Source organism: Bidens hawaiensis, unplaced genomic scaffold (assembly GCF_021521415.1).
Source record: "Bidens hawaiensis isolate Kalapana, Puna unplaced genomic scaffold, B.hawaiensis_p1.1 tig00049892_1, whole genome shotgun sequence".
Taxonomy (NCBI): Eukaryota; Viridiplantae; Streptophyta; class Magnoliopsida; order Asterales; family Asteraceae; genus Bidens; species Bidens hawaiensis.
This window is the reverse complement of record NW_027506127.1, coordinates 58,121-83,926: the sequence shown is the minus strand read 5'-3', so window position 1 is coordinate 83,926 and position 25,806 is coordinate 58,121. Positions and strand designations below refer to the sequence as shown.

At 35.6% G+C, this 25,806-nt stretch overlaps 3 protein-coding genes across 3 annotated transcripts; 2 read left to right on the top strand and 1 right to left on the bottom strand.

Annotated features, from left to right (window-relative positions):
• The first annotated feature begins 23 nt into the window (after positions 1-23).
• Positions 24-3,010, top strand: LOC143616800 (transcription factor MYB52-like). The gene is made up of 3 exons (XM_077089526.1): positions 24-2,147; positions 2,240-2,391; positions 2,574-3,010. Exons 1-3 carry the CDS (start codon positions 2,119-2,121, stop codon positions 2,921-2,923), a joined length of 531 nt encoding a protein of 176 aa, XP_076945641.1. The 5' UTR covers positions 24-2,118; the 3' UTR covers positions 2,924-3,010.
• A 4,860-nt stretch (positions 3,011-7,870) lies between these two features.
• LOC143616801 (uncharacterized) lies at positions 7,871-9,725 on the top strand. The gene is made up of 5 exons (XM_077089528.1): positions 7,871-7,967; positions 8,329-8,479; positions 8,657-8,759; positions 8,872-9,650; positions 9,719-9,725. Exons 1-5 carry the CDS (start codon positions 7,871-7,873, stop codon positions 9,723-9,725), a joined length of 1,137 nt encoding a protein of 378 aa, XP_076945643.1.
• A 9,925-nt stretch (positions 9,726-19,650) lies between these two features.
• LOC143616799 (expansin-A1-like) lies at positions 19,651-25,592 on the bottom strand. The gene is made up of 4 exons (XM_077089525.1): positions 25,544-25,592; positions 25,285-25,428; positions 24,933-25,215; positions 19,651-20,220 (listed from the first exon to the last, which is right to left on the bottom strand). The coding sequence occupies exons 2-4, from the start codon at positions 25,412-25,414 to the stop codon at positions 19,914-19,916; spliced, it is 720 nt and encodes a 239-aa protein (XP_076945640.1). The 5' UTR covers positions 25,415-25,428; positions 25,544-25,592; the 3' UTR covers positions 19,651-19,913.
• Positions 25,593-25,806: the final 214 nt, after the last annotated feature.

Here is a 25,806-nt window from a genome sequence, read left to right as displayed (position 1 = left end):
CTTTTTGCTTAAAAATACATAAAATGGAGGTACAAAACATAAAATCATGAAATGAAGGTATAAAAGTAAAAAATATAAGAAATTGATGTATAAAAGCTAGAAAAAAATAAGTTGTTCGGTTTGGTTAGGTTTCGGTTAATTGATGGTACACAAAGAAATCCGTAAACCGATTTTCGTTTCGTTATTTTAAGTTCAGATTTTATTAACTCTCCTCTAGTCCTTCGAAGCTTCACCTGCATTCCTTCATTGTTTGCTATCTTCAATGATGATGAACCCCAAGACTTGTGTAGCATATCCTTCAAAAGTTCAAATCAGATGTTTATTTTGTGTCGTTTACATATTGTGAAGTACGGTAAAAACAATTTTTGACGTTACCCCTGAGTCTGATGTCTAGATCTGTCACCGAGTCTAACCACAAGTCCATTCATATATCGTAGTCCAGGTAAACAAATTCAACAAAACACCCATCGACTGCTCCTTATTTCTTATAAAATTTGATAAAATCCACATGTACACTTACAATTAAGGGGTGTTTGGGTGAGCTTCTAAAACTTACTTATTTGCTTATTTGGTTTGTCCATGAAAAACAAAAGGTGTTTGGTAAAGCTCCTCTAAAATGGAGCTTTTCAAAAGTGGATTTTGCTTTTCAAAAAGCAAATAAGGAAATCCAAAAGCTCACCCAAACACCCCCTTAATAAAACTTAAAAAAAAAACCTATGTTGTTTGCTCCGTCTTGATCGATAATTTTTCTGCATGCGTTATCTTCTTGAACACCATTGTTAATCAACACAAACACTTACAATTCAAACTAGAATGCAAATATGAGCAATACTTGTGATTGAAACAAGAACTTGATTAACAAAATGAATGATAGTATATATGTTACAAATTATGTTCGATGTTCGGTCGACCCCTGTATAAACGAAGTGAAAGTCGCGATGGTTTACCCTCGATAAATGGAGGACTATCCACATTCAAGTCCCGATCGATAATAAAAGACGAACTAAATGAATAACTTTAATTTATTTTAATCAGAAAATATAACTCAAAAAACTGATTACAATATATCTGACCCCAATTCGGTTCGACTTTTGATAAACCCTAACTCGGTTGCCCCTATTTGTAATATTAACTCTAACTTCGTTAATAAGAAACCTAATAACCCCTTTTAATTATTGGACCGGGCCCTATTCTAGGGGCAACCAACAATTAAGCCGACACAAATAAGAAAACAGTTATTGATAACATGTTAATTAACTAACTTTCCACAATTATTAGAAGTTCACACATTCATGCATATCACGATTATGTTTGTTGGCCCAAGACCCAAATAAACATCCAATCCATCATACTTCCTAACCGGCTTAAAGGGCCCAAAACAAACAATCCATTAATGGGCCAAACTGAAGCAAATAACAAATTGTTTTAACTTACTGACTCGATAAACGGTAATAACGAAAGCAAAGAAATAAACTAGTAAACTACTAATGAATAATTCGGAAACATGTTTTAATCTTTTCTTCCAAATGAACTAACAATTGTAATGGTGGGGGCGGTACAATGTGAGATCGAAGTGGGTAGTGTGTGGTCAAATGGGGTTGGTTGGGGGGGGGGGGGGTGCTATTGGGATGGGATGAGATGGAAATTTTGTGATGCGACGCTGATGTGAATAAAAATAAAATATATGACGTGTGGGATGGTTGGGACGGATTCGCACCGCCCTAAACGACCCTGATCTCTCCTTCACCCCATCTTTCTCTGTTCGTAAGAATGACTAAAACCTCACCATCCACAATGTTCTTAGTACATACTGATAACCTTTTGACAAAATTCTTACACTCCTACGTATCTTCTGGTTTCTCTCTCTTCTAGTGGCCAAATCTCAATATGTGTGAACTTATTCTTTCTATAAATAGAGGAAGAACATATTGGTAGCCCCAAGAACAAGAATCACCATGGCACCACCCTCGTGTGCGCCAAAGTAATGCTGCTTTATTTTGCATCAATATTCACAAAATCTTAATCGTGTTTATGATCAAATAACGAAAAAGTTACATCTTTGCTTTTGCTTACAGTGTTCAAGAAATTGTTACAGATAACCAAATCGGCTCATCTTTGATGATGACAATAGAAGAAAAACCAAATGTGTATGACAAAAAATGACCGATCTTTATCCAAAGTTTCACATGGGTAGGTAAAAATGACTAAACATGTTTATTTGATATATTTTTCATTTTAGTCAAGGAGGCGCAGAAGATGGTTGTGAACAACGAATGTTGGTGACGAAAGGCCATTGGAAGCCATCGGAGGATGTTAAGCTTAGAAACCTTGTAGCTGTCCATGGGCCAAGAAATTGGAAAACCAAATCACAGCAATTTCCAGGAAGATCAGGTATAACATAGCACTACTAGAAAAACATACACTTCTAGAAATATAAAACTTTATTTCAGCTATTATTTAGTTTTCTTTTTGGATATAGTTACGGGTAAAATGGAAGCCTTTGTAAATATTTAAGGATGTGAACAGTTAAATTCCAACAGGCTTTTAATATGCATGAAATGTGTTAAATTCAGGTAAGAGTTGCAGGCTGCGTTGGGTTAACCAGTTGGATCCAAGAATCAAGAAAACCGTGTTCAGCAGAGAAGAAGAAAACATATTGATAGCAGCACATGCAGTGTTCGGCAACCAGTGGTCTCAAATCGCTAATTTTATTCCAGGAAGAACCGATAACGCAATCAAGAACCATTGGCACGTTTTGAAAGCTCGGAGACTGAGAAATGCCGCCCTTGAAACTTCTTCAGGTTGTTATCATCCTCTTGTTTCAGGTGATGGTGCCCTTACTAGCCCTACAACCACTGACGTTTCAATTGTCACTCCACCGTCACCGATACCATTTATCGACTTTCTTGGAGTCGGGGATTGAAGATTTTCTCTTCTTCTTGACTTTAGAAAAAAAATGTTTTTAAGTGATAGTATTTAATGTTTAGTTTCTTTTAATTTTACTAAAGAACATGAAAGTATGACAAGAAGTTATCTTGCTAACAAGTGTTGGATTTTGACTTTCTTGGACCGACCCGAATATGACCCGGTATGAGTTACACCGGAGATAACGAATTTAAAACCCACTTAAGTTGTTAACTGGGCTAGACACGATTGGACATGGCTAATGGTGGTTATAGGCTTTTGATTGGTTTGGGCTAAAGGCCCATTGGGTTTAAAGATGTTTAAACCCTAATACCATATTATATATATAATATCATTTGATATTAATAAAATATAGATATAATAAACTAACAAAACTCTAGCCACACCCACCAGCCGCCGGCGCCGTTTTTTCCGGCGAGCTTTTCCGGCAACCCGGTTTTCCGGCGATCTGCCATTCCAGCAGCCCTTTGCTGCTGTTGCTGCACTCCAGTGCACCTGCACCACCATAGCTGCTCTCCGGATCTCTAGCCAGCACCGCCGCCTCCATCCGCCACTTATTCCGGCCGCCGGTGACCTCAGGCCACTGCAACTCCACCACCGCAAGCTGCGGTTGATGTTTTGTTTGTAGCTGCTGCTGTCCACCGCCTTCTGCCGCCACCACCAGCTGCTGCCAATGACTGTCGCCGCTTGTCGCCGTTGCAGGCTGCCGGAAAGGTTGCTGGGATATTGTTTGTCATTGTGTCTTTTTCTAGCTTGTTTCGTTAAGCCCTCGGTGTCTTCCCGGTTTCGATAACCGAGGTATATCGATAAACTTAACTATGGTTGTTTATTATTTACTAATTGTGCTCGTGTAACGTTGTAATCGGATCCGGGTTTTGGGTTTCGGTTTTGGTTCGTTTAAATCGTTTATTTATCCTCTGCGTTTTATAGTTCGTTTATATATTTATATATTAATATTGATTAATATTTATTGAAACGAAATAATTAACTAAAACAGGTTTAAAATATTTGACCGTTTTCGTTCCGAACCACCGTTGAGACCCAAAAGTGGTATCAGAGCCGCGGTTACAACGTACGAGTCGATTCCGGTTCGTTTAAAACCGGATCTACATCTTAAACTTTAAATCGTTTAAAGTTTTGATCTAGATTTATTTTCGGGTGATTTTAGATTTGGTCAAAGTTTTGTTTATTTTATTTGACCATGTCAAAACGACCCCGAAATTTTATTTATTTTGAATATGTAAATCCGGCCCCGACCTGTATGTTTGTTTGGTTGTGTTTGGTTGTTGAGCTTGTTTTTGGCCATATGGATGGTTCAAAAGTTGTAAACGGTTATTATTTATTTTTCGGTTTTTTTTTTTGCCATAAAGATGGTTCAAATTTGTAATAGGGCAAATTGTTGTTAGTTTATAAATTGTAATAAAGAAGACGCGATGATAACCGAGGACGAGCTCAAGGATTTCTTGGAGTTAGTGGGAGTTCGGGCAAGATGACGGGATGCACGAAGAAGTCCATCCTTGTGGTTGTTTTGTGTTGTGAACCCCTTGACCCGATCGGTCTCCCTAATTGGCTCTAGCGAGACCGATCACCTTTTGGCCATAAGAATTTACATATTATTATTTGCTATTGTGGTTGCTTGGATTGTTTATAATAGGATTATAATATCACCGACCTAATACCAAATAAATTTGAAAATAAACATTTTATTAACCAATTATGTTTTGCAAATTAAAAGCGTTTTGATTTCCAAAACTAATTACTTAATAGATTTCTATTAACTTAAAAATTGGTTAGCCGTATCGCGACAAACTTAGTTTTAATATGTTATTTAAAACTAAGTGTCTTGAGAGATGAAAGGGTTCATCAATTCGTCCCGATAATAAATACAGTAAAATTTGACTTTTACTCTATTTAGTAATTATAAAATTAATCCCAATTTAAAACCAATAGTTTATGCCAATCCTACTACAAGTCACTCTTGAGGTATACTGCGAAATTTCGAGTGTTTGGAGCTACAGCACCGCACTTGTTTTCTAGCCTATCCCATCAAGGTGAAAGCGTTTCGTTGACACATCCGGCCCTTTCACACGTCACTATACTAGGAAAACTATTACTTTACTCTCCTGTTACGTGCTAAAGCTATCTGGAGACTTAAAGTGGGCAAAGATGAAGCTAACGTATCTATACACACAATCGTTGTCTCTATAGGCCTCATAACTGAGAGTTGTGCTCTATTCACAATTGACAATCGTTGTCAGTCTGCCTAACCACTTATTAATGTTGTGTGCTACAGCTGCCTTTAATAACTGAAAGCCGGATTCTCATGCTCCTATTTCATTAATGTTATTGGATCATTAATAATGGCACTACAACGTCGAAAATACTAATTAAATTTACTCTTGCTTAATTAATCAGATGTCGTCAAACGAAAACTCACCATACGCCCTTAAGACTATCCTTGAGAAGGATAAACTGAACGGTACCAACTTCATCGAATGGCACCGCAACTTGAGACTTGTTCTCACCATGGTAAAACGCCTGTATGTTCTCGATGGACCTGTTGCAACCGAGCCTGAAAACAACACAGCCGCTGCTCGAAAAGTTCTTGAGAAGCATAAGGATGACTCGGCTGATGTCTCCTGCATTATGCTATCCACCATGACTTCTGAGCTTGCTAAAGGCTTGGAAGACTTTGGTGCCTATGAGATGCTTGAGCAAGTCAAGGGCATGTTCCAGAAACAAGCCCGTCAAGAACGTTTCGACACCATAAAACAACTCATTAGTTGCAAGATGGCAGAAGGGTCTCCCGTCAGTGCGCATGTTCTTAAGATGAAGGGACACATTGATCAGCTCAAGAAACTTGATTATCCCCTGCCTGATGAGATGGCAGCTGATTTCATCCTCAAATCTCTCCCCAGCTCATACGACCAGTTCATAATGAATTTCAACATGAATGGTTGGGTGAAGACAGTGCCGGAGCTTCATAACATGCTCAAGACGACTGAGACGAACATTCCTTCAAGGACTAATCAAGTTCTGATGATCCGATCTGCTGGTGTCAAGAAGCCTAATCCCAAGAATTGTGGTTATAAGGGTAAAGGCAAGAAGAACGTTACTATTGCTTCCCCTAGTGCCACCAATGCTAACAAAAGGGGTTCCAAAGATACCACCGCCGCCTCCTGAGGAGCGCCAGTGCTACCGATGCAACCAAATGGGACACTGGATGCGAAACTGTCCCGAATACCTTGCTGAGATCAAGATGAAGAGAGCCAATGGTGAAGACTCTTCTCGAGGTATTTCCACATACGTTATTAAACTTTTCACTGTCTCTAGCAACACATGGGTATTTGATACCGGATGTGGTTTCCACATCGTTAATGTCTTGTAGGAGCCTGAGAAGTGGAGGAAACTGAATAAAGGCAACATGGAACTCATCATTGGAGATGAGAAGAGAGTACCAGTTCTGGCAACTGGAGTATTTCATTTTACTTGTCCATCTAGCCTAGTTTTTCTTTTGAATAATTGTTTGTATGCTACTGGTTTGACCAGAAACATCGTTTCAGTTTCGTTGTTGTTTGAACAAGGTTTTAAGTACGTTTTCAATGGCATGAATATTTCTACTTACTTAAATGATATCTTTTATTTTGAGGCTAAACCTTGAAATGATATATATGAGATTGATGTTCAAACTAATAATAACGTATATAATCTTTCAAACGTATCAGATTTGGCATCAATGATACTTTTCTATGACATTGCCGACTTGGCCACATAAGCAAGGCAAGAGTTAAAAGACTCCAATCCGAAGGGATTCTTGAATCCACATGACCAGACTCTTTTAACAATTGTGAGTCTTGCTTAGCTGGAAAACTCGCCAAGGACTCCTTCACTCATAAAAGTGAACGAGCAAGAGATTTGTTAGGACTCGTACATACTGATGTATATGGACCTTTCAGAACCATGTCTAGAAACCATGAAAGATACTTCGTTTCTTTTATCGACAATTATAGTCGATATGCTTATGTGTATCTTATGAAACACAAGCATTAAACTTTTGAAATGTTCAAAAAGTTTCAAAACGAAGTGGAAAACCAACTTGGTAAAACCATTAAGATACTTCGATCAGATCGAGGTGGAGAGTATCTCTGATCTGAGTTCATCACTCATATAAAAGAGTGTGGAATTGTTTCACAGCTCACTCCACCTGGCACACCCCAACATAATAGCATGAGCGAGAGGAGGAATCGAACTTTGCTAAACATGGTTCGATCGATGATGTGTAGAACTAACTTGCCTCACTCCTTTTGGAGTTTCGCCCTTATGATCGCCTCCTGCATTCGTTAAACACTACAACCAAAGCGGTTATTAGTTCTTTCATCTTGATTCAAATATGATTTCTATCAAGAGGAAAGGCCACTTCATTGAGAAAGAATTTCTCGATCGAGGAACTGGAGATTACGTTGTCGATCTTCAAGAAATTCAAGAATAACAATTAACCGCTGAGGAAGTTGGAGTGTCTTATCAACAAGTTTTTGCTGACACATCAGACATAAACAAGAGCGTTCGCAGAAGTAGTAGGACTCCCGTACCAAATTCTAAATACCTATGGCATTTAGATGGTCCCGAACTCTTATTAGTAGCCGAGTCTAACGACGAACCTATTAACTACCATTTAGATGGTCGCTACGGCAGATCGGAGATGTTTGAAGAGGTGTTTCTGATACGTCTCTGCCATAGTAGGGTTTATCATTTATTTTTTTTAAAATTCCAAACATAGTTTTATTATAATATAAAACAAAGTGGTGGGCCTATATCAGCCTTTTGAGTGACGGCAAAACATGAAACGTTTATAAACTTTGCGATAACCTATTTACTCATGTTACTATCAATCTTCTTCTTCAATTCTCAGTTTCTCACTTCATCTCTTCTTCATAATTGATTATTGATGGCTTCCCAAGACACAACACAAGGAGCATCATCTACTAATGTTCCCGTAGATGAACCACCATTGTGGAATTACGTAACTAAAATTGAAAAGCAAGGTACAACAGGAGAAACATGGAAATTTAAGTGCAAACTTTGCGGTGAAATAAGACAAGGATCTTATTCGAGGGTTAGAGTACATGTGCTTTGTATAACATGTAATCTTTGTAGTGTTTTATACTTTTATAGGATGATAATTATTGTAGATTGGTTGTTATGGTTTAGAATTATTGTGTTCTAGATTCTATTATTTATGTAGGTTTGCTTATTGTAGATTTAGAATTATTGTGGTTACAATATTATATATAAAACATAATTGTAGTAACTGGTTAGTGTTATTATTTGCAAGTTTATACATAAAACTCCTCTAAAGATAAACTTTTTTAGTCGGTGAACAATTTTGTTTTTCTATTTATACAGGTATTAGGATTAGTATTTGCAAGAAATCAACAACGAGTGACAAAATTGAGATGAAACGGATAGAAGAATCGTATGAAGAGAAGAAAGCCCAATCAAAAGCGAAAGAAGTCGGGTTGCCATGTGAAGGTGGCGTTGGATTTAAGAAAAGAAGGTATTTCATCACCTATTGATAGACTTTTTGGTGTTGAAATTAAGACCAATTGGATTAAGAAATAGCAAGAATGTTTTATACAAGAGGTTTACCTTTTAATCTTGCAAGAAATCCACACTACGTTAGGGCTTTTCGGTTTGCTGCTGATTATAAATTTTTTGGTTATGTACCTCTTAGTTATAATCAGCTCATAACAGCGTTACTACAAAACGAAAAAGAGAATGTTCACCGGCTATTGGAACCAGTTAGGTTTTCATGGAAAGAAAAAGGTGTGACTATTGTGAGTGATGGTTGGAGTGACCCTACAAGAAAGCCTCTAATCAATTTCATGGCTACCTCGGGCAGTGGTCCTATGTTTTCAAAGGCAGTGAATTGTTTTGGGGATGTAAAAGATCGATTTTTTTATTGTTGACTTGATGAAAGAAGTCATCAATGAAATTGGTCACCAAAATATTGTGCAAATCATTACCGACAATGCAGCAAATTGTAAGGCAGCTGGAGAGATTATAGAGAGTCAGTTTCCTCACATCTATTGGATACCACATGTTGTTCATATGCTTAATCTTGCTTTGAAGAACATTTGTTCACCAAGGTATGTGGAAACAAATACAATGTCATATGACGAGTGCAACTGGATAAAAGAAGTTCACACAGATGCGCTTGCAATAAAAAATTTCATCATGAACCATAACATGCGATTCTTGATTCTCAACAAGTTTTCTTCTATTAGACTGCTTTTGGTTGCCGATACTCGCTTTGCCTCCATCATTGTGATGCTAAAGAGATTGAAACTTATCAAAAGGGGTCTTCAAGCTATGGTTATAAGCGAAGAATGGTCTTCTTATATAGAAGATGACAGTGTGAAAGCAAACTTTGTTAAAGAAAAGATTGTGGATGATGAATGGTGGGAAAAAGTATCATATATTCTTAGTTTCATTGGACCTATATATGAGATGATTAGACTTTGTGACACTGACAAACCATGTTTACATTTGGTGTATGAGATGTGGGATTCGATGATTGAGAAAGTGAAGATTGAAATCTACAAGAAAGAAAAACGTCGGATGTCTGAACCAATTCCCTTTTATGATGTTGTGCATGGTATTTTACAGGCTCGATGGACGAAGAATAACACTCCCCTACATTGTTTAGCTCACTCTTTAAATCCAAGGTATATGATTTTAAACTATATGCTTGATTTCTATTATGTACTTATGTTTTGACTTTTGAATGTTGTAGATATTAAAGGGATACATGGCTAATTGAGGATTCTAAAAGAATGGATCCACATAGGGACGGAGAAATTTCACAAAAAGGATTAAATGTTTTCGAAGGTTATTTCCAAATGATGATGAGTATAACAAATTTCTTGATGAGTATGCAAAGTTTTCAATGAAGAGTGGTCCTTATTTAACATGCATTACACAGATGAGTATTATGGAACCCAAGATTTAGTGGGCTAACTTGGGTTCCAAACTCCTTTTCTCCAGACTATGGCTTTTAAATTACTTGGACAACCTAGTTCTTCTTCTTGTGCTGAGCGTAATTGGAGTACTTAAGCATTCATTCACTCGCTTTGGAGGAACAAATTGACTACAAGTCGTGCTAAAGACTTGGTTTTTGTCCACAATAATCTTCGTCATTTATCAAGGAACCCGAATGATGATGTAAAGATGTGGGATGTGGGTGGAGATGCATTTGATTCAATGGAAGATGTTGGGTTTGGAGGTTGCCAATCTCTCGCTAGATGAACCGGAGTTTGAAAACGATTTGATTATTGATAAATGATAATTAATATAAACCTATGGTTGATATAGTTTTATTTGGAGTTTGAACTTTATATTAATATAAATTTATTTTGGACTTTGTTTAACATATTTATATTTTTTATATATTTTTTGCCATATCCTTATGTTTAAAACAACTACAAGGTGGCATTTTGTGCAGCCAAGTAAGCATATTAGATATGCAGATAATGAATTTAGCGGTAGATATCTTCTTTTGTGTATTTGATGAGAAGTTGGATTCTTGAAACTTATTTCCTATTTATATATTTTTTAACATACTGTGTATACGTATTCATTATGGTTAAATATGCGTTTTTTTCCAACAATATTGTGTATTATATGCTTTTAGTTGAAGAGTAAGAGATATTTTAAATCACTTTGTTATTTTTAAATTTAAAACCATGATCAAAATCGAGAAGATTTGATTGACTCTGAACACCAAAATATGAGTTTTGACTATGGTTTCAAAACCCCTACGCAACGCGGGGGGTCGAAATACTAGTTTTTATATAAAAATTAAAATTCTTTAGGGGTACCTAGAGTTATGCCACCGACTCTTAAGATAGTCCAAGGTAAAAATGAGGTAGCAGTGCAAGATTTGTTAGGTTTTAGGATGGTTTAAAGGGAAAATTCTTAAAATCGACCTATTCCGGAAAAGAGATTCCATTTTGTCCACTAAACTTTAGAATTCCAAAAATGTCTCCTCTAACTTATCATTGACCATGTGTTAAGAATTCTAACACGTCTTTGACGATGTGTTAGACTTCCTAATTCATGGTCAAAGATGGGTTAGGCCTCAAAACACATGGTCAACGACGTGTTAGCCTCTTATTTGTTATTTTTTAATATTATATTGATATAACTAATTCTACTTATATTTGAGTTTTCTTTTATAACTTTCAATATATAAAGTTTTATATTATTTTGATTGGTAAGACATGCTTATTTTTATCTACATGTTGACATACTTTTTTTTACTAAATCGTGCATGGTCGATATTTTTTGAACATTTCGATATTAATTTGACATGACTCGGGTTTGAGTAAGTTTATGTCGGTCTGTAGATAAAAATAAGCATGTCTCATCGGTATATTCGAAATAATATAAAACTTTATATATTAAAAGTTATAAAAGAAAAACAAATATAAGTAAAATTAATTATAATAATATAATATTAAAAGAACAAACAAGAGGCTAACACTTCTTTGACTATGTTTTTGGAGGCCTGACTCATTTTTGACAATGTGTTAGGAAGTCTAACACATCTTTGACAACGTGTTTGTAAAACACATTGTTAAAGACGTGTTGGACTTCTTAACACATGGTCAAAGATGATTTAAAGAGAGACATTTTTGGAATTTCTAAAGTTGGGTTGAGTTATTCTATAAAGGATAACAAAAATGAGAAGTGTGAGAAACTATAATTAATTGACATGGGTTAAGTGAGGACCAGAGTAAAAAAAGTATAAAAGTAATAGTACACATATTTTCTCTCCACATGCCATTTTCCACATCATTTTTAAACGTCTATAACTTTTTCATATGATATATTTTTTTTAAAAATAAAATTCACCATAATAACAATCGTTTTTTATCTTTAATATGAGTATGATTTTGTTATATAAGAATAAAAAATAATTTACGTCATTGTGTCTTTTTGCTTACCATTATGTCTTTTTTCGTCATCGTGTCTTTCTGTTAGTTATTGTGTTTTTTTTGCTATTGTGTCTTTTCACTGATCATTGTGTTTTTTCTAAATCCTAATAACACTGTTGTGTAATAATATGTAAATATAATGGAAAATACCAACAAATTATCTAATACATATGTCACACCCCGACTTAGGGCCTAGGCGTATGACCAATAGTTGGTATCTGTTTTGTAAATATATCAGAGTTGCGGTTCATTTTAGCGGAAGACTTTGGTTATAATAAAATATTAATTTATTTGAAAACTTGTCGGATAATAAATACCCGAGTGTTTGATTTATAAATCATGTTTCAATCTTATTTATAATATTTTGATAATTTAAAACTGAGCCATCTCTACCTTGCGAGCGTCTATCTTCATGAATGATTATATTCCTTGGTAGCTGTGCTAATATGTTTTCCTGAAATGTGGGGAAAATACGCCAGCTATATGCTGGCGAACACGTATGACTCTATAAAACATTTGAATGACATTATAATACAAACATAGTTTTCTTGACAACCTCAGCGGAAGCATTTCTACTTCCGGTATATATACCACTGCCCTACACACATAACGGTATTCCCAAGCCAAACGGCCCTGAACTGAGAACTGGTCATGACCGTTTAAGCTCAAGGCTTCTTTGATTTTGATTGATTGATTGAGCTTTAACAATTATGTTTGGATCCAGACACATGCGTATTCGATCTGAGTTGATTTTATTCTCTACTTTGTATTATAACGTTTTAGAGATTCACATGATCTCATGTAGACATTGATTGACTTGTTAAGACAAACACCCGTTCGTCTCGTTGAGTATAAATATGTTTTGACTGATTTAAAAGGTTAACGTATTCACCTGTGACGTCTGTTCTGATTGATATGGTGATATCGTTTGAAACCTTGACTGTGAATGAATGATTGATTGATTGATGATTGACCTATTATAAAATAGGTTTATATAAATATCCGGATTGTCATCTGATCCGGCTACAGACCCTTAGTCTGGTTTTGATAGCTTAAAACCTTGATTGATCATTTGTTTGAATGAAATATTTAGACTTGAAGTCTTTTTGTTTATTTACTAATCATATGCTGAGTTTCTTCTTCATGAAGAAACATCTATAATCTGTTTCTTCTTCAAGAAAAACATTCACTGACTGCTAGTTGAATGAAAAATCTTATGTTTCTTAAACATAAAGAAACAATGTTTTTACTATATTCCTTGTGTATGAAATGCTATGTTTCTTAATTGTTAAGAAACTATATCTTGACTATATCCTTATGAATGAAATACATGTGTTTCTTAATTGTAAAGAAACATTACTATAATCCTTTGTATGTTTAAAAGCTTATGTAAACATAATTATGATCAAGGTTTGGGCTATATCCCTAACTGTGGTCTAAGCCATAATAATAAAATAATGACTTAGGCAGAACCCCTACCTTACACGGGTATATGAAGTTCTATTACTAAGATTGATCGAGCAACACTTCCACTCTCTATCGCGTTCTAGAGCTTAGACTGTTGGAACCTCAGAGCTTGGCATGCAAAACGAGGCGGTATGTGGTCGTCGTGTCGTGCACGTACTTCGAGATATAATGTCAGGTTATTTTGGGTGGCATGCACTTCGAGGTATCGTCAGTTTATGGCACGAATTACGAGGTGACGATTGTCGGGTCGGGGCACGAAAACCGAGGTAGTGAAAGAAATATTTTAGAGAGAGAAAGTGAATTGGTGTGAGAATGAATGAGCCATGAACAGATATAATGTCAGGTTATTTTGGGTGGCACGCACTTCGAGGTATCGTCAGTATATGGCACGAATTACGAGGTGACGATTGTCGGGTCGGGGCACGAAAACCGAGGTAGTGAGAGAAATATTTTAGAGAGAGAAAGTGAATTGGTGTGAGAATGAATGAGCCGTGAACCCCCCCTTTTATAGCCGATTTTGGATCCCATCGCGGTACGCGATGGGTCCTTATCCCTGGGCCGTCGCGTACCGCGACGCCGCCATTTTCTGCCAGGCCACGTGTCCTTCCTTGCGTGCGAAGTGCAAAGTGCGCCACATTGCGCCCATCGCCCGAGCCCGTGCGCGTGCGCGTCGGGTGCTTCGCACCCTCCGCTAGGAACGCTGGGTGCATGCTAGGCATATAAGAATATTATTATGGAAAATCTCTTCCTTATAAAGAGCTTCCATTTCTTTACCACTTTCCATGTGGGATGTGTTTTAACTCCCTTATTTATACCCATGTGAAATGGTTCCACTTTCTTACATCTTTCAACGTGGGATGGAATTTCCTTATTCCATAACCTTAACATAAGATAACTTTATTTATGGGATTTTTATTTCCTTATAAATAATCTTGTTTTCTTTATTTAAATTTTCCCAACACTTATTTTATGGAATAATTTTGATCCTTTAACTTTACTTAGTTGTCAGAATTGGATCGAAATTTTGGGATGTTACAACATAAAACACAATGATTAATACATATTACACAATAACCTGAAACGTAAAACACAATAATAAATCAATATAACACAATGGATTGAAACACAAGACACAATGGTAAATACATATAACACAATCACCTGAAACGTAACACACAATGGAATCTACATATTACACAATGACTTGAACGTAATACACAATGAACATAATAGCATTTTTCTCAAATTAAGTGAATGTTGAGCACAATGACAAAAACACAAAGATAAGTATAAAGACAAATGTTGAGTATAAAGACACAATGACGAACAAAAGACACAATGACGTAATCTTTTAACTTTAATATTTAATATGAATATCAATTAAAAACACAATGACCAAGATTTATAACCCAGTGAATAGAAAAACTCAATTAAAAAATACAATGGAAACCATATAACACAATATAACAAACCCACAAACTTTTTATTTTATTTTATTTATAATATTCATATTAAAGATAAATAACGCTTGTTATTATAGTAAAAAAGTTTTCTAAAAAAATGTCGTATGAAAAATTTATAGACGTTTTAAAATAATTAAAGAATTGACATGTTTCTTGCATGTGAAGAGAGAAAGTCATCATAAGTGAGTTGTTACCTTCATGCCACTTTCATCAATTTCTATTTTTAAATTAATTTCCACCATCAAAGTTTAAGATTAATGAATTAGATTACTTCTCATCCTTCTCAGTTTTGTTGCATTTTGTATTTTAACCCTACTCTCTAAAGTATAGGCTAAGGGTAGTGGGCTTGAACAAGCCCCAAGTGATCCAATACATTTACGACACGTAGGGTTGACGTGGCTCGTGCTTAAGCCCCATAGGATGTAGTGGGGCTTGATTGATCCACCCCCAAGCTTGATTGTTAATTTACTCAAACCCTTGCTCAAACCACGTTCAACCCCCGCGGTCCCGGCCACCCCCCTCGTCCACACCCCTGATCACATGAAGGGTGTAGTGGTGTTCGCGAGCCACATAGACAACCACCTGGACCACGCCCACCCGTTCACACCCCTCCCCCCCCCCCCCCCCCCCACTACCCTATGCCATAGAGGTCAAAAATGAAAAAAAAAAAATTAAAGTAAGTTAAGTTTGAGAATTTTCACTAGTTTAAATACTTAAGGGTGCACCCACATTACCCTAACTTATGTAAAAGTTGTTTTGAAAATACAATGTATACAAGGATCATAAAACAAGGTGCACGCCCTTCCTCAAAACTAGCAAACGAAAAAGCATATATTAATACATAACAAAAAGAAAATGACAAAATCTCAAGAAAAAACACATAAAAAGGTTTCTTCGGGTGGGCCATGTCTCATACTTGAAAACCTCTTTCCAAACAATTTTTAACTAGATAATAGAACTTATATATGGATAGCCAACATACTAGGATACTAGTGTTAGTGTGTTACCGTTAGCCAAATACCAATAGAATGAATCAATTCCGTGCATTTATGTTATTTTATACATTTCTTTTCGATATTTGAAACTAATTTAATACCTGAGTAATCTTTTTGATGTTAACCATTTAAACTGATTTTGACGTTTTTGAACTGACTTACCAATAAACTTCACTAGGGAGGAAACCCAACTCAATGAAAAAATCTTTTGAGTTAAGTTTCGAACTTGAGACCATCGTGCCATTAGACCAGAAGATCAATAACTTATATTTATATATCTACCTTCCGAGACAATATATATGATTGTTAATTATTATTATTATTATTATTATTATTATTATCAATATAAGTTTGTCTCTTGTATTTGTGTTGGGTCACTTTCATTTAGTAAATATGCTTCAACTTTGTTTTTCAAATTGATCAATTGTAAATACTAATTGCATTACAATACTAACCGGTGACATGGTAGTCCTGAATATGCACCGTCGGAGGTCGATATGACCCTCATGCATAAACAAATACAGTATAAATACTGGCAAAGGCTAATATAGCCCTTCTAAGAAAAACTCGATTAACACGAGGAGCCAAATTCGAGCATATGGAGTCTCGTTAAAGGAAATTATAAAAATGAGGACCTAGTATTCATGTTTCTCTTCAGTCTAGGAGAGTTCGACTTCAATATTCAAACAATGGACTATATACTATCAAGACAACATGCTTCAAGACAAGCGATGACCTGCAGATGGCTGCAGTAGAAACTCCTAAAGGCGGAGTCAAATCTTTCATCGAAATGGGTAGGGACACCACCTTTGAGGAAGACGCATGTGTACAAGGCATGCACATCACCCTTAAAGGGAAAGTGGATATCTAATCTGAACGTCGTTGCCCCTTGGCCCTCTAGCCTTTAATTATATTATTAGAATTCCAAAGGTATACATTATATCCATTCTATAGTTACCACTACTCTTACTTTCTCTCTCGCTCATAACTTATCACTGGAGAAACCCCCTATGGATTCTTACGTTGAAGGCTACCCTCGCGGTGAGACTAACGGTCTTTTTTACTGAGAAGATACAATTCTATACTTTCTAGATGATGAGCCTCGTGAGTATCATAATCAGGCACTCGCTTACCTTGTAGAACACTAGTCATTTATATATTTTAAATATAAAGATAAAAACATATCTCACATGTTTAAGTTTTTGTTTTTAGAGAATATTTAACTCATATGTTCACCATCTCTATCATACAACCAAAAATAGTTCTCTTATCGATCACAATTAAATTCTAAGGGCGGTGAGGGTGCAATCCTAAGGGTTAATAAACTACCATAAGACCCGACCAATCATGCATAGTCACCTCATTTTTACCCTGAAATATCATGAATTACTCTAAGAGTTGGGCACACAACTCTATAAGTACACTAAAGAATTTTAATTGTTTTGTTGTATATAATAATTTTTTATTACAACATACAACAAAAACATGTGAGGGAAAAGGTTAAAAGAGAAACAAAATAGGTGTGAATGTATAGAAGTGAGTGATAAACAAGCGGGTTCTACTACACTTGAAAGATACCCGTAAAGAAGTTAAGGGGGATGGCGGCGGGCCGGCGGTGTCGACAAGTTATCCACACCACCCCCGGCCCAGTGCTTGCTTCCACCCCACCACCCTAACACAAGTACCAATTATTTTTCTGAATTAAAGCAAAACATTCTAGACACGCAAAAAACATTTCTCCATGTTGACAAATTAAACTGATTTGGCTGAAAATTGTCAACTTTATAAAATATTATGAGAGCATATTTTTAATACTTGCATGCGCGCTAACAAATACGGATACTTATGGAGAAAATTTCCAAAATATCCATTTTAAAGACTGATTTTCCAATATTGTCCTACCTTTTCAAACAATACCCGAAATGTCCATAACGAATGAGCGAATCGAGTAAAAAAGAAGTCAAGACGAGTAATTCATATAGCAAATGAAAACTGAGTGCCTATCACTAAAGCTGACGGGCCGACTATTACGTTAAACAATACACTCACCCAAGATCAAAAAATAGGCGCCAGCAAAGCAGTAGGCCCGATGACCGCATTAACATTATTGTTGGGGCGATTAGATCATGAATAAAAAAAACCACGCCGAGTAGATCATGAACCACAAGTAGTAAAGGTTTTCAAAAAACTAGGCCGAGTACGTAATATGTTAAATGAAATGAGATGGCCGAGTAAATCATGAAACACGAGTCCTAGTGGTTCATGTAAGCGACGAGGAGTACATCTTTGGTGATTGGATTGACTATCTCAAATGGCTGGATCCAAGTTTACAGTCACGTGGCGGCCATCTTAGATAGTTGGATTGAACTCCCTACTTTTATTCACTCAAAACTCACGAGTGTACTTCTTTGAAGATGCAAACATGTTCTGAAAGAATGCAACTTAGTTGATTGAATGTGACATTTTTTTGAACACTATTCTTACTAGTATTCTCATGTTAAGTAAGTCACATGAGTTGTTAATTTTGATTCTACAAAAAATAAAAAATAAAAAATAATAATACTCTTTTCCTATATCTTTATCCAACATTTTCATTCACAACTCTTCCATCTTTCTCAAATTACTACCTCATATTCATAAATTTTAATGGTGATTCGCACTTGCTATCAGTAGCAGTATGTTGTTGTTTGCACATTCTGAATTAATCACAACCCGAGAGTAGACTCTATTAATGTTCATAATTTGTAAGACCCCTAATTATCCTTGTTAATCTACATTTGCCAATTTTGTTATATTTCAAATATTTTATAGGGTTTTAAATGTAAAAATTTCTAGGTTGAATAGACCAGGTCATGTGCGATCGTGCCGTAGCCATCATTCCAGGAATTTTGTGTTCTAAAAACATGCTTGAATATGAAGTTACTGTCCTTCTAGCAAAGCACCATGTGAAAAACATACTTGAAGAACAGTTAATGAAAGTATGTAGTTCAATCTAGCTATCTTAGATGGTTGGTCTCATATTGTGCTGCCACATGACGAAATGATGTGTAAGGTAATAAACTTGGATCCAACCATCTGAGATGGTCGATCCAGTTACCACATATGCACAAGTTGTTGCTTACGTGGAACACCACTATAATATATAGACTTAATCCAACCATCTCAGATAGCTAGATACCTAAAATCTATTTGATCTATTATGAGATACCTAGAAATCATTTTTTTCTTAATAAACCTGCCTACTACTTTTTAAAATAATTCACTCAACCCCACCATGTTCTTTGTTTGTCGTCAACCCCTTCCCTAAACGGTGGACGGGTAGTGGAGCTTTCTCCGTCATGACGGTGCAAGTTAAATACAGTTTCTGATGGAACACGTGAGCAAAGAGTTGAAACAACTTTCATAATTTCTCGAAAAGAAAAGGAAAAACCAAAAGTGAATTTTCGACTTGTTAAAAACACCAAAGAACGACAATCACCTAACGACAAATTAACATCTTGCGTTGAGCCATTTGGTAATTACCAGAGAAACTCATAATAATCCAAGTAAAAAAAACAATAACAAGTCAATAATCTGTTGGTGATAACTGATAGATCACTAATGTACGACCTAAACTACCAAAAAGACTCACTAACGAACATTTAATAATGAGTATGATAACAAAGGGATCACCTACACAATAGCTGCCGGTAATCCCTCGAAAAAGTGTATTCTATATACTAAATTAAGAGATTAGGAAAATATAAATAAAGCGGAATACATTCTTACAACGAGCTCAAATTTAAAAATCATTCCATACAATGGAAAGAACACTTACAAATTACAATACACATGCATCCATCTATTTATGTGAACAACGTACATCATTATACCTATCATACTCCTATACATAACTAATATAGGATACCGTTTACTATATTTCTTTATTCCATCATTCTCGGGCCTATTGGTTCCTTCCGAGTAAATAAAACAAAAAGAAGGATTTAAAATCATAACACTTAAAGTTAATAAATAAGTTGCTCGAAAGATGATACCGGATACCATCAGACTATATGTGTAATGACCGCTTAACGAAACTGGCCGCCAGTGTAGGTTTGTCCAAATGACCAACCACGAGGGGCCACGTTGTAGGACACTACACTTCTACCATCACCTGTGGTGACCTTAAAGGATAGTGCTTGCCCATTAAGGTAACTATTGCTTTGCCAGTTTTGCCCCCAGTTTCTTGACATCGGTTGCCATGCTGTTCTTGACCCCTTTATGAACACAGATCTTACATCTCCAGCATCAGCAACATTTGTGATGAGGACCAGGTTGAAGTATGAATGTCCGTTTATTGTGAACCTAATCCCGCCGCTTCTCCTGCAGGGTACCCTGGAGAGAGCATGCATTTAAAGATTGAGTAGGCTATTAAAAAAATGTAAAAAGGCCTGCTATGAATATGAGAAGTTTAGAGTGCTAACTTAAAAAAAGAAGAAGAAAAGAAACCTGGAATTTTTAAGTGTTTGTGGAAATAGTAGGGGTTCTAGAGTGGGTGCAAAATTCTGATATGCTTCACGATATTTTCTATACGTGTTCTAGATCATATAATATATGGTACGTTGACGGTAGAGTTTAAATGGTTAATTGCTATGATTGCCGATAGAGTTTACAAGGGCTAAGTCTCAATCCTAAGCAATCCTTGAAACCGAATTGCTAATGGAAGGATCATAAGAATGAGAAATGGGCCTGATTGTTTATCATAGTTCTTTCAACTTAGATTGAGTAACCCTACAATGTTGGTAATTCGATAAACTATATATATACCAAAGGGCATGTGGCCTAGTAATATCAAAGTGTGAGCGAAAGGTGCCTCAATGCATGCATATTTTAAAAAAAGCTAGTTGTACAGTTTGCAAAGGGGTTGTGATTGATTAAGAATAAATATACTTGAAAAGAGTACTGGACAGTTATGAAATTAATTTGAAGCTGTTTATTAAGTACAAATTTGAAACTTTAGACAATATGATGTTGCATTTTCAATCTCTTGGAAACTCATGTACTCCTGTGTGACAAGATTGTATTATTGCGCACCCTGTCAAGTCGATTGGGCACTCAAAAGGGTCACATGGTTGACAAATCCTTCTGTATATAATTATATATCATCTACAGTACTCGTAGTGTCATGATATGACCAAAATACATGTGTTAGTTTTTTTTAACAATGTTAGGAACTCCCTAAAATATCCAAGTGAGTTTTTCTAAGATGAATGTCAATTGCCTATGTTAATTTTGAGGAAAATTCTCAAAATGTTTCAAAACAAGAGAGAGAAAAAAATTCTAATTATGTCAAGATTTCCAAAACAACCCAATAAATATGTACTGAGGCGACGAGTTGGGAAAATAAACGACCAGATTTTAAAACCAATCAAAAGGTGACATGTGTAAAGGATTTGACACACCAGACGGGATTTTTAAAAATCTCGTCTGTTCCGATCATATTTTTTAGTTAAATCACTTTTTAAAAAAAAGTCTATCCAGACGGTTTTTTTATTTTGTTGTCTAGTCCGTTCAAATTATTATTAATCCTAACTTCTTCTTCTTCTTCTTCTCCGGCACGCTCAACCTCACCACCGTCTGACACCACCTCACCGCCACCCGACACCACCTCACCGCCACCCGCTGCCGCCGCATCACCACCGCCAACCACCAATTCCCCAGCTAGAAGTTAATCAAGCTAGAAGTTCCTGAATCCTCGTAACTTTATTTAGGATGAATTTGCCTAAAGCACATGTATTTGAATCCATGATGGGAAGTAGCTAGACGTATAATTATCTTAATGAGGATAAAGAGAAACGAATGCAATTTGACACCTTCAAAAGATCGTAACAACTTTTGCTAACCAAAACCTCACCACATAAGACAGGACTGCAAATGCATCATCAAATGGGATTATAGATCTTGTTGGGATGTTAAATTATAAGAAGCAACAACAAGCAAATGATACCAAGTCACCCGTAGAGTGTTCAAGACGTATGATGTTAAGTTAACTGACATGTTATATTCGAGTGGAAACCAAATCTAACTAATTGAAATGCTATAAATGAATTATTTAAACATTATGATATTTCCACGTGATATTTATAGTCTATAAATATATAATGATACGTTCATAACTTTAATAGAACCAAAATGCATATATACAATTTGGCTATAGTAAAGTAGCTAATATACTAGGCATATATTCTCTAATACTCGCTAATATATTATGCATTTTCTAATACTCTCAGGACACTTAATGTTATACGCTTAATTAGGCGTGTGAATCGTGTCGAGTTGATGTATTGTGTGTTGGCAGCTTGACCAGTTCAAATGCCATTATTATTCGTGTAAAATATTTCAATTATGTCCCGTACACATACAAATTCAGGACAACTCGAAAATGGCATGTTTAAATTATTTATTAATAAAAACTAAAATATTCTTTTATAAACAAAATGGATATAATTTAGAATCGACATAGCAAATAAGTAATATGAATTTAATTTTTATAAAAATGTTAAAAATCTTGAAATTGGATTGGAAAATTTAGGAATGGCAACAGGCCGGGTTCGGGCCGGGTATCGGTTTAATCCCATGCCCATACCCGTTTGTAAAACCGTGTCCCATCCTCGGCCCATTACCCGTCGGGTATTTGTCGGGTATCGGGCATACACGTGGGTATCGGGTATACTCGTTGGGACTTTCAAGTACATTTTTTTATTTATTATAATTATTTTATACATCTTATTCATACAACAATTATTACAAATTTAAACATAATGCACTCTATATATATATATAAGCATGACAATAAATATATAATATCATTATAATTTGTATATAATTTTTTATATATATGCATCACAACCTATGAAATACAAAGAATTTTGCGTGTATATAATTCGGGTATATGGTTCGGGTAAACGGGTATGTGTTTTCGGGTAACCGGGCCGGGTATCATCTAATCTCATACCGGCCCGTACCCGTAAAAAGTTTTAAGTCCTAATCCCATACCCGGCCTATACCCATCGGGCACGGGTTTTTTTGCCATCCCTAGGAAAATTAGTTAAATTACAAGAGTATATTCCGACAATGAAAAACGGGGTAAACAAATACAAAATATAATTAAAAAATAAATACTTAAATGGGATAACGGGTAAACTCAAACTCGGCCGTGTTTATTCTTTCAGGTTCGGCCGTGTTCATTATAATAATAATAATAAATAATAATAATATAATAATAATAATAATATGAAAGAAAGGAATAAAGAAAGGAAGGAAGGAAGGAAGATAAATGTATTGGCCGACAATTAGATAAAAAGGAAAATAAAAAAGAAATATTCGACTGAATGTGATTTGCATGACGTAACCGACGGAAGAAAGATGAAAAAACCAACGGTGTCGATGAGCAGAGATATTGCAACGTAAATATACGAAATAAAAGCCACACGATCACAACGTGGCAATAAGCCAACACGATTACTTTTGTGACGTAAGGCACGGACAAATACCATAGAAATTAATAAAAGTATTTTTTTTAACACTCAACGAATTTTTTAAAGAGAAATATTAACATACAAATAAAATTTACATGCTAGTTATAACAATTAATCAGAGAAATTATAATTACTTCATTTGATTCTCACAATCATAATTAGTATGTTAATTTTATTTATATTTTATTCAAACCCTTTTTAAATGAATTATTGCTAAATTCACAACATCATGATACACTCACCATCCGAACAAAACTTTCATCTAAGGTCAACGCCTGTGAACACTCGCCTAAATGTACGACAGTATGGTGAGATAAAAAAAACGTTATATTTAAAGATCCAACTAATGAACGTCGTCACCTACTCGCATAATCTATCATAACTAAATAATAAAGGCAGATCGAACCTGACTCATATGAAGTTTCAAGTCTTCTTTATTACTTCATCGTATACTTATTTGCAAATAAAAAATAAAAGGATAACTTTGAGCATTTGACAGCACATATAATAATAAACTATAAATGATATTAACAAAGATTTGGCTTTGAGATATTTTAAGATCGAATCCGATCTTACCGGATTTTACGTCAGTGAGTCTTCAAGCGGTAGGTTTTCCCGGAATAGGAGATGGTGGGCTTGGGTTATCCGACGTTGTTTGCGATTACGAGTGTATAGTTTAAAATACCCCGGGTAGCCTTGTTTTATTCGTTGTTCGTTAAAAAAACAATTAGGATTAAATTAAGATACCAGGTATACATAATTTCAAACGTATTACAGTGATACAGCCCTGGTACTTTCATTGTCAAAAAGAAAATTATTTATTGGATGTTCATAAAGACATATTTGCCCTTAATAAATACTGTGTAATGAAAATATCACGAATTGATGACGACAATACCCTTGGCAAGACAGTTGTGATTGATAATTGTTACCGGTACCGGACTACACAAGTATGTTAAACAGACAAAATTGTCGCTGATATTGACCGCCCTTCTAATTAAAGTATTTAAAGAGAATCCTACTAGATATCTTACTGACGAAATTACCCTTCACAGCCATACAAATCAATAGCCGTGAATGGTGGTAATAAATATTGTAATAGACGAATTCACCAGTCATGACAACGACGGTCTTATGACACTATGCATGGTCAACTAGGAAGAATGCCGTGTCTATGTAAAAAGGCAAATTAAACATAACTTACCGTATTAAGAGAACTCTCTATCATGAATATTAAAAGCTAAAACTGTAACCATAAAAACCTGTTATTCCTGTCTACTTTCCACTGTCAAACCAGCTCTATAAATTAACGCTCTAAAAACATGCTCTCTCCTTTCACATGACATGTTTCTATACAAAAACACTTATTGATGGCACGAAAAAATAACAGGTCTGGCATATATGAGATGTCACGTTTGACCATAAGTGACCATACAATACTGCTAACTAACTAGTTAAAATACCTTTCAAGTACATATGGAAATATTGAAGCCATTGACCTTAAATATGGTGTCGTCGAATGTAATACGACTAACTAAATTACTATTGATGGTTTATAGAAGTGAATACCTTCGGTAAGCAACAGGGACAACTCCGGCGCGGTACTGAGCAATGTGAAGAAAAATAGGTTGCGATAGGTCAAAATGGATATTGTCACACCATCCGCCTGGAGGGCAAAAATTGGTGGCAGTAACCACAATGGTGCCAGGAAGACACCATTGTGGATCATTGACACACCTAAGCTCGAAACATGCACCGCAGCTTAAGCCGTTGTTAAACAAGGGTGTACTCAATGCAGCAGTGTTTGTACCATATCCTTGACTGTACAAATTCCCGTATCCACAAGCTCCACCTAAAAGTCATAAATGTTAGAAACCCTAATTCAACATATTATACTTGGTGCATGAGGAGTTGTGCTTACCCATTGTTCCAGAAGCATCACCGCCACCATAGAAGGTGGCATGAGCGTTGCTCCATGAAGTTACATAGTAACCATTAACCAGTGTTAACACCGACAAAAAGCTCATAATCGAGATGAATGTCAGGCCCATTTTCGCGTATTTTCCTGCAAAAAAAGAATTAGAATAGTCTTGCTTTGGTTACTTGATGAGGATATATGTTAGGATTTAAGAAAGGAAAGGAAGAAAACATGTAAATATAATGAGAAGTAGGAGGATTACGAGTGAGTAAAGATGTTGATCATGAGCAAGCTTGAAAGGATATATATTTTATGAAATGTAGATGGGGGATTAAATAGGGGGTTTTCTCCATTGTGCATGGACCCCTACACATTGAGAAACTTGTTCCGATATTAATAATATATATGTATAATAATAGTTATGATCACTACAATTTTTTTAACATAATGTACTCTTAAATTCACATTCGCCTATTTCAAGATTTGACCTTCTAACTTTTAAATGAACAAGAATCATCAGATACC

What these genes read in the sequence shown, in the direction of transcription:
- LOC143616800 (XM_077089526.1), top strand. Translation starts at nt 2,119, where the DNA reads ATGATGACAATAGAAGAAAAACCAAATGT. An exon ending in ATAGAAGAAAAACCAAATGT is followed by an intron (nt 2,148 to 2,239) that starts GTATGACAAAAA and finishes TTTTCATTTTAG; the next exon opens with TCAAGGAGGCGCAGAAGATG. An exon ending in GCAATTTCCAGGAAGATCAG is followed by an intron (nt 2,392 to 2,573) that starts GTATAACATAGC and finishes TGTTAAATTCAG; the next exon opens with GTAAGAGTTGCAGGCTGCGT.
- LOC143616801 (XM_077089528.1), top strand. Translation starts at nt 7,871, where the DNA reads ATGGCTTCCCAAGACACAACACAAGGAGCATCATCTACTAATGTTCCC. An exon ending in GTTGGATTTAAGAAAAGAAG is followed by an intron (nt 8,480 to 8,656) that starts GTATTTCATCAC and finishes TGTACCTCTTAG; the next exon opens with TTATAATCAGCTCATAACAG. An exon ending in AAGAAAAAGGTGTGACTATT is followed by an intron (nt 8,760 to 8,871) that starts GTGAGTGATGGT and finishes GGGATGTAAAAG; the next exon opens with ATCGATTTTTTTATTGTTGA.
- LOC143616799 (XM_077089525.1), bottom strand. Translation starts at nt 25,414, where the DNA reads ATGGGCCTGACATTCATCTCGATTATGAGCTTTTTGTCGGTGTTAACA. An exon ending in TGATGCTTCTGGAACAATGG is followed by an intron (nt 25,216 to 25,284) that starts GTAAGCACAACT and finishes TATGACTTTTAG; the next exon opens with GTGGAGCTTGTGGATACGGG. An exon ending in GTCCCTGTTGCTTACCGAAG is followed by an intron (nt 20,221 to 24,932) that starts GTATTCACTTCT and finishes TGCTCTCTCCAG; the next exon opens with GGTACCCTGCAGGAGAAGCG.